At 51.3% G+C, this 8,896-nt stretch overlaps 1 protein-coding gene across 2 annotated transcripts in view; it reads right to left on the reverse strand.

Moving 5' to 3' along the window:
• Positions 1 to 6,785: 6,785 nt before the first annotated feature.
• The window catches only part of WDR73 (WD repeat domain 73), a 13,681-nt gene continuing 11,570 nt past the window's right edge, over positions 6,786 to 8,896 (reverse strand). For both annotated transcript variants that reach the window (XM_052659588.1, XM_052659587.1), the window contains exons 7-8: positions 8,565 to 8,896; positions 6,786 to 7,426 (exon numbers count right to left, since the gene is read on the reverse strand). The exon at positions 8,565 to 8,896 is cut by the window's right edge and continues 28 nt beyond it. In XM_052659588.1, the coding sequence (XP_052515548.1) occupies positions 7,191 to 7,426; positions 8,565 to 8,896 (568 nt within the window). In that variant the 3' untranslated portion in view covers positions 6,786 to 7,190. The remainder of the gene's footprint in view (positions 7,427 to 8,564) is intronic.

Consider the following 8,896-nt stretch of genomic DNA (forward strand, 5'->3'; position numbering starts at 1 on the left):
TGTGGCCACAGAGAAGGTGCCGCGGAGTCAGGCCCCCGGTGGTGGTCACAGGGCTTCGGCGGACGGGAGCGGTTCTCACCTCAGGTCTGGGCTCTCCACATGGGCTGGGCGTGACCAGGCTAAGACCCGGTGTCCGACCGTTCGGTCCGGACCGCGGGGGAGGATGCGCCCCTCATGCTGGCGGCGCCCTCCTTCTCGCTGTCCACCAGGGCCGGCGGGGACGACTCTAGTTCCGTAGCCGACGAGGCAGCTCCGTCCGCAGGGCCTGCGTTTACCCCATAGAGCTTCCAGAGAAGGTCGCCCGCGGAGCAGAGTAGCCTTCCGGTGAAAGTCACGCTCTTGCGGGTCAGACACCCCGTCCGCCGTCCCCAGACTGCCCATCTCCGGCCAACTTTGTGTCCTCCGGCAAGGTCCTGGGGGTCTCTGAGCCACGACTGGGAGCTTTGAGGGAGTGGAAGCCTGAGTATCTCAACTTTCCTTCCAACTGTAACATCCTTTGAGTCTGATCACATTATCCTTGCTCTCACACCTTGTAACCTTAATAACCAGGGTAATTCTCCTTGTTTGGGAGAGTTATGATGCCGGCACCGAGGAATCCCCAGAGAGCCCCACGCCGCAATCTGAGAACCCAGCCGGTGGGAAGGACAGCTGAGGGCTGGAACCATCGAACCTCCGAAGCTTAGAGCGGGCTCCAGTCAGGCGCTGCTCTCCAAGGTGCTGCCACCTTGGGTGCCCGCCTGGCTCTCTGACCGCACGTACTTGGCAACACTTTGAAGACCAGTGGCTTGGGAGGGTGGGCAGTTTTTCGTTCCTATTTTCGCCATCTGCCCATCCTCATTCTTCAGTGTGGATAACTAGCATTTTCTTGGTGTAACGTAAATTGCTATGCAAAAACAGCTTCACACTCCCCTACTTTCCAACCAGATCACCAGCCCTTGACCCCTCCTGTCAAACTTCTGGAGCTGCCTCCCCAGAAGGGAAGCCAGTGACAGAGGGGCAGACTGCACGGGGCATCAGGACATGGCACAGGCAGGGTGGGGGTGTGGGGAGGAACAGGACGACTATTTTCATCACCTCAGTCTTACTGGGCTAACCTTGTGGTTTTCACTAGAGTTCACTCTGTAATATATGTCTCTGGCTCTAGAATTTCAAGTTCTACTTCAATTCCTATCTGAAGGTGGCTTCTCAGGGAAGTGAAGGAAGAGGTTTGAAGTTCAGAGCACAGCTGCAGGGTTTCTCTCTGATCTGAACAATGGCTGTAGCTGTGGACAAACAAATCCACACTCAAGTACAGGAAGGACTTCGAATAATGAAGCTGGAAGAAGATTCCCACAGGGAGCAGGAAATTTTCCTTCTAGGGAATGCCCCTGGACCAGAGATCTCCTGCCAGTGCTTTTGGCATTTCTGCTATTGAGAAGCAGCAGGACTCTAGGAGTCCCTCATCCAACTCTGGAAGCTTGGTCATCAGTGATTGAGACCAGAGAGACAGACAAAAGAGCAGTTCCTAGAGTCGCTAGTCCTGGAACCATTCCTGGCTGATCTTCCCCAGGAGATCCAGATCTAGGTTAGACAGAAGCATCCACAGAGTGGACAGGAGGCAGTGGCCCTGGTGGAAGATTTGCAAGGAGAACCTGGAAGACAGCAGCTGCAGGTGAGATATGGGAACTTAGTTCTGAGTAGTTAAAGTAGAGGAATGTGAGAAAGCCACCTTGGGTTGTCAGCAGTATATGGATGATGCATAAACTTTTCTCTTGGTATCAATGTGGAATTTGCTCATTCCCTGGGACTGGTAGCTACAGCTTCCCTTCCATTTTCAGACTGACTCTTTTCCCATAAACATTTTTAAATTAATTAACTTGGCTGTGGTGGGTCTTAGTTGTGGCATGCAGACTCTTAGTTGAGGCATGTAGGATCTAGTTCCCCAACCAAGGATTGAACCCCAGGCCTCCTGCATTGGGAACATGGCATCTTAGCACTGGACCACCGGGGAAGTCCCTTTCAGACTGACTCTTCAGAGAATGCACAATATTGGGTACTCCTGAGTGTCGGTCCCTGCCGTTAAATAAGAAAATTGCTTAAAATAGAGTGAGTGCCTCTCTGATGCAGGAGGAGCATGCATAAGCTATTTTCTCTTTGGAGAATAGCTCTCACTCAGCAGGAGCCAGCCTGAAGCAAGGGGCTTCACCGGGCTTTACTAACTTCATTGAACCTTTGGTTCCTGTTGCAAAATGGCTTTTTTTGCTGCTGGCCGTCTCTATGCTGTCAGTTTTGCCTAGAAGTGAGCAGAAGCAGCCCCAGGAAAGCTGAGTGGACAGACTGCAGTGGGCCTGGGTTCCAGATATTCTCTCTCTGGTGTCTTCCACACCACCCTCCTCACTCCCTCTTCAGTGATCTACGTAAGACTGAGCTCCCCCTCTGCCTTTTTTTTAAAATATTTTTTTTAAATTCATTTATTTTTGTTTGCACTGGGTCTTCGTTGCTGTGTGCAGGCTTCCTCTTTTTGCAGAGCACGGGCTCTGGGCCCAGGGGCTCGGTAGTTGCGGCTCTTGGGCTCTAGAGTGCTGGCTCAGTAGTTTTGGTACACATGCTTAGTTTCTATGTGATGTATGGAATCCTCCCAGACCAGGGATCAAACTCATGTTCCCTTCATTGATGTGAATTCTTAACCACTAGACCATCAGGGAAGCCCTCCTGCCTCTTTGCTTCTTTATGTCTTGGGATGATTTTTAGTGCCTACAGAATTTTTACCTCCTCCAGTCCCTGAACAGGGATTCAGAGAAGGAATCCTCAGGATCAGTACTGGGTTCCCTAAACATCCATCTGAAGCAAGCATAGAATCCATGTATCTGTTCCAGGTCATGGTGATGATGTCACAACCAGACCAGAAGACCAAATGGATCGCAGCCCTGAAGTAGAACTGGGAGCCTCCCACAAGAGCAAGCGGTAAGCAGCAGCAGTGGAGGGAGGGAGGGAGAAGGGACCCTTCTGTGGGTGGGTGTGAAACCTCCCTGATTACAAGAAGTGGGATAAAAGGGTACAGCTCCTTTCCCTGGGAGGGTGTGGCATATAAACTGAAGCTGAGCACAGGAATCTGTAGGATCCTCAACAGGCACCTGCAAAGGGAAGAAGCACCTTGGTTGGCAGGTTTTGTAAAACTCCACAGCAAAGCCCGTGACACTGCTCCTTACATGAGTGAGACATCACTGGTCCCAGCAGGTAAGGTATGGGTACCGATTTTAGGCCTGGTTGGTAGGAAAGGCACAAGGTAGGGTTAAACTATTGTGGACTAATTCTCAAAACAGGTACATGTCCCCAGACCAATTCAGATGATTCCCATGTGCTGTCAAAACTGAAGAATAGGGACTTCTCTGGTGGTCCAGTGGCTAAGTCTCTGTGTTCCTAATGCAAGGAGCCTGTGTTCAATCCCTGGTCAGAGAACTAGATCCCACCAGCCACAACTAAGAGTTAGCATGCTGCAACTAGGATCTGGCATAGCCAAATAAATAAATAAACATAAATATTTTAAAAATGTCATCAGCCTGCAAAATATTACCCAAACTTCCTTCCTTGTTTAAGGCAGGCCACAGCTGAGGTATTAATAGCACTGTTTTCCTTGACACTAAGATTGATGGTTTGTCTTAAAAGTAATAGTCACTTCCTTCTTTCTGTATCTAGATCTTGCCCTCATGATATTTCTTTAACATCTGGCGCTAGTGGTAAAGAAACTGCCTGCCAGTGCAGGGGACTTAAGAGACACAGGTTTGATCTCTGGGTCAGGAAGATCCCCTAGAGAAGGGCATGGCTACCCACGCCAGTATTCTTGCCTGGAGAATCTCATGGACAGAGGAGCCTGGCAGGCTACAGTCCATAAGGTTGAAAGAGAGTCAGACACAACTGAAGCAACTTAGCCTGCACGGACACATATACATAACATAGTATTTACCGCTTTAACCATTTTTAAGTGTACAATTCAGGAGCATTAAGTGCAACCATCACCACTATCCAACTCCAAAACTATCATCCCAATCTGAAATTTTACCCACTAAACAGTAACTCCCCATTCCCGCCTCCCCCCGCCCCACCCCTGGCGGTCACCATTCTGTTTTCTGTGTCTATGAATTGGTCTGTTTTAGGTTCCCCATGTAAGTGGAATCTTGTATCTCTCCTTTTGTGTCTGGCTTAATTCATGGCATCCATTTTGCCCAAGTCTAAGAGTGACACTGGGCAGAGAAAATCTGATCCACTTATTGACTGGTTACACCAAAATGAACCCAGGAGAACAAATGAACCGTAAAGATGGGCTGCCCTGGGTGTGAGCATCGGATCACATGCCCCTGCTCTTCCTGCCTGGAGGAGGCCCTCACCCATTTATCCCACGGCCACCTGAACCCTTGGGGGACTCCCTGCTCAACTCGGCACAGCGCATGGGGCCACTGCGGATCAGCTGCAGCCCAGGTCCCCAGTTGTATTTCCAACTTCCTTTGCGCCCCAGGCTGGGGCCGCACCTTCTCCCACTTCTGTCTTTCTGCTGCTCCCTCTGCCTGGGATTCCTCACACTGCTGAGGCTCCTCTCCTGACGCCCGAGGTTGAACTGGATTGGGTCCTGTGCTGATGTGCGAATCGCTGATTTCCTTTGGGTCCTTTAAGGGCTTCTCTGGGGTACCTTCCTATAATTACTGAGAGAACCCCAGGACTTCCTTCCCTTGGAATGTGTTAGCTCTTAAAAGAAGCGATTTAGGAAACTGGAGGTGGGGATTTGCAGCTGTCATAAAAATCGGGGGCACACCCAGTGTGTGGTGGGGATGTGGGGTCAGGTAGATGCGATGTGATTGCTGAGGCCGTCCTGTACCAAAGTACTGCTGGGCATGCGTGGAGGGCGGTGCCCCTCAGGCGGTCCACAGATGTGCACCCTGAGCATCACCTGGGAGCTTAAATGAACTGCAAATTCTCAAGCCCACCCTCAAACTTGAGGTTCCTTTTTCTTTCTGGCTATGCTGGTTTGGCTGTGCTGGGTCTTCACTGCTGGATAAAGGCTACTCTCCGGCAGCAGTGTGCAGGCTTCTCATTGCAGCGGCTTCTCTTGTTGCAGAGCACAAACTCATTGCCTTGTGGCATGTGGAATCCTCCTGCACCAGGGATCGAATCAGTGTCATTACAAGGATTCTTAACCACTGGACCACCAGGGAAGCCCAAGTTGACTTTTTAATGTGGTGACTTGTCTGGGCAGAACCACATGCCCCAGAGTTCACCCCTGTGTTTCCAGGTAGAGTAGGCCACTGAAGATTTTTCTGAGCGAGACGTGGTGGGTAGAAGGGAAGCCGCAGGTATCCTGGCTCCACGCTCAGGAGATGGGACAGGTGCAGCGGTGTGACTCACACACATGGCTGGTTAGTTACCTGCAGCGACTCCATCTTCCCAAGATCCTCTTAAGCTTCTCCCAACCCTGGGCCAGGGGTGTGTTAGCTCAGTGCTAGAGTGTACCCGCTTCTCCAGGTGACCACAACGAGAACTGACAGGTTCCAGCTGGTCCTTGCCCTCCCCTTCTTGTCTGCCCTGTGGGCCCCAGGCTCCAGCAGCGGATAAATGGAAAGACAGCAGCCTTACAGAGACCGTGGGCCCAGCTCCCACAAGTACTGTGGAAGTAACTCCTACTGGTCTGCTTCTCTGACTACACCCTGGCTAACACTCCTGAGTGTGAGGGCTAAGTCGCTCAGTCGTGTCTGATTCTTTGTGACCCCATGGACTGTAGCCCAACAGGCTCCTCTCTCCATGGTGTTCTCCAGGCAAGAACACTGGAGTGGGTTGCCATGCCCTCCTCCAGGGGAGCTTCCTGACCCAAGGATCGAACCTGTGTCTCCTGCATTGCCAGGCAGGTTCTTTACCACTAGCACCACCTGGGAAGCCTGGCTAACACTCCTACTGATCAGAAACTCTGGGAACAGAGCCCAGCAGTCTGTCTTAACCAGGTGATTCTGATGCATGTTAAGATTTGAGAATCTCTGATGTAGGGGAAAGCCTTTTTACAATTACGTGTGCTGAGAACCTAACTTTCTATACACACACACAAGGAAAGTTTTGCATCGAGGAAAGGTTAGCATCAATATACCTGAATGTCCCAGAAATTCAACTACTGCATAAAACTTGAGAAAACAGTACATTCTTTTGTGGAGAACTTTCCTCAAGGGTTTCTTCATCAATTCAGAAAAACCAGGTCCTTGACTTTCGAGTGTGAGTCACAAACGCAGCACCCCTGTCTGGGTCTGTAATCTTGGCTGCCCAGTTCTTGATTTTACCACATACATCCAGACTTGAGGGACATGAGTATGAGTAGTTTGGGGAGTTGGTGAGGGACAGGGAAGCCTGGCATGCTGCAGTCTGTGGGGTTGCAAAGAGTCGGACGCAGCTGAGCGACTGAACTGAACATACAGGCAGGGGTCTGATGACCGCATTAGGTGGAAGAATGGCATTTATACTGAAATACAAAGTTTCCTGTTATTTTGTTCCCTTGTATTATTTTTTTTAATCTTCTTTTAAATTGCTATTTCCTTCATTGCTACTGGGGTTGACATTTTTTATGTTTATTTGCCACTATTCCGTGATGGCTCAGACAGTAAAGAATCTGCCTGCAATGCAGGCAACCCGGGTTAAATCCCTGCATCAGGGAAGATGCCCTGGAGGAGGGCATGGCTACCCACTTCAGTATCTTGTCTGGAGAATTCCATGGATAGAGGAGCCTGGAGGCTACAGTCCATGGGGTCACAAAGAGACAGACACAACTGAGCAACTAACACACCACCACAATACATTTCAGTTCTGTAAAAGACTTCACAAAACCCGTTTACAGTTATTAGCTCTTCAGACTCTCCATACTGTGAATACGGACAGGGTAAAACACTGCCATTCTGCACTCGGGAGAAATGGGGCTCCCAGAGCTAAGAGCAGTTACCAAATATTTATTGTGCCATGCATCCTAGCAGTTATTTTAAAATGTATTACTTCTAAGTTTCCCAACAGCCCTGCCAGGTAGTTATTACCAGCCTCATTTTATAAATAAAGAAACTGGGGCGGGCTGACAGGCTGGTTAACTTGCTCTCAGCCACTCAGCTGGTAGCAGGGCCATCTGCGGTCGCCTGAATCTGTCTCCTTGCTCCGCAGCAGCTTCCCAGGGCCTGGGCTGAAAGATGCTGGTGTCAGCGAGAGGCACAGGGGTCCACCCAGTCCCACACATGCAGAGAGGCGTCACTGGCTGCCGATAACACAGTCCTTGGTTTGTAGGGGTGCCAGGTGTGGGTAGTGACCAGCGGGGCAGGGTCCATCCCACTGTCGTCTAGGAAGATGTGACCTCTGTGAGTGAAGAGAGGTTCCACTTGTCGCCCCACTCCAGCCCAAGACGTGACATCATAGACCTGGACTGTCCCATCGAACCCTGAGGAGAAACAAGAGAAGAGAGTGTTGACGCTGTATCTCTGAAACTGTTTTTATAATTTGCTCTGTGGAACCAAACAGGCTGGAGGGTGAGGAATCAGACAGTAACGAGGTACTTAAAGACCACCCGAAGGGCATGTGACATGTGGTCAGCCACGTCGACAGCGGCTGATGGCGTCACAGAGCACGTGCTCATGAGCATGTGCAGTCTGTCCATCATGGGCCAGGCCCGAGGCTAACCCTCCATTCTCTCTTTTACCCCTCATGACTATATGAAGTAGGTAGTATTTTGGTTTTTTTAAGTTTATGTATTTAGTTGTAGCATGTGGGATGCAGTTCCTTGACCAGGGATCGAAGCCAGGCCCACATTGGAAGCAAGGAATCTTAGCCACTGGACTACCAGGGAAGTTCCCATGAAATAGGTACTATTATTTTCCCCAAGAAACTGAGGGTGAAGAGACTTTTCAAACCTTTTCTGCTAACCCCCAATTCTAATCTCTTCACATGTGGGTCCCTCCCAGCACATGGCCTTGTCTCCTACCTGATGAGGGAAACAGAGATGCCTAGGGAGAGAGAAACACCCCAGAGACACCTACAGAGAGAATTATCCCAGCCTGGCTCATGTCTCCTGCCCTTTCTGGAGCCGGTTGTTATCAATGAGCCTCTCCTGCTCTCTCAACTATTGTCAGCCTCTCCCCACTCAGAGGATTCTTCCGTGGGCTTTAAGATACCTCATGGCACACCCTCATTCAGCTAGATGCTGCCAGGTCAGACCCAGGAGTCTGCTGCCCTCCCTGGCTTGCAGTGATTCTAAAAGTGAGTAGCCTGAGAGGCACCTGAGATCCTGTCACCTCTCCCTGGTTCAGCCCATGGCTGTTCTGGTGCTGTCCCACCTGCAGGCTTCTGGACCAACCTCAGAACCGAATTCCTGCTGGGACAGGAAAGGCCCGCTACCCACATATGAAGTTTGGTAGCCAGGATGAGGAAGGGCCATCCCTCACGAACCTGGAGAACTAGGAGCTTTACTGTGACAACTGTACCTTCTGGGGCCACATTTATTATGGGGCTGTGGGCTCCCTCCCGAGCACCTAAGAGTCCCCTGGGAGAGAGACGAAGTGACAAAGTCCTCTCAGCAGTACCTGAAATGGCCAAGCAGTTGTCCAGGCTGGGGGCCCAAGTCACTCGTAGCAGCTCTGGCTCAGGGCTGGGCATGGACACGGGGCACTGGACTGAGCTCACGGGCTGGCAGAGATCCCGGGGGTCGAGAAGACAGAGCTGCCCGTCTGAGCCAAGGCGGGCAATATTGGGCCCAGGGCCCCGGCCCCCAGCTTCTGCACACCACCGCCTTCCAGCAGACCCAGGGCCGGGGCCGAGGTTCTCTGATGGGGCCCACTTCTGGCGGGTGTCGACCAGCCCCAGGCGGCCTGAGGAGCAGCAGAAGGCGAAGGTGTCCGTGTCCAGGACCTGCAGG

The sequence above is a fragment of the Budorcas taxicolor genome, chromosome 21 (assembly GCF_023091745.1).
Source record: "Budorcas taxicolor isolate Tak-1 chromosome 21, Takin1.1, whole genome shotgun sequence".
In the NCBI taxonomy this organism is placed as follows: Eukaryota; Metazoa; Chordata; class Mammalia; order Artiodactyla; family Bovidae; genus Budorcas; species Budorcas taxicolor.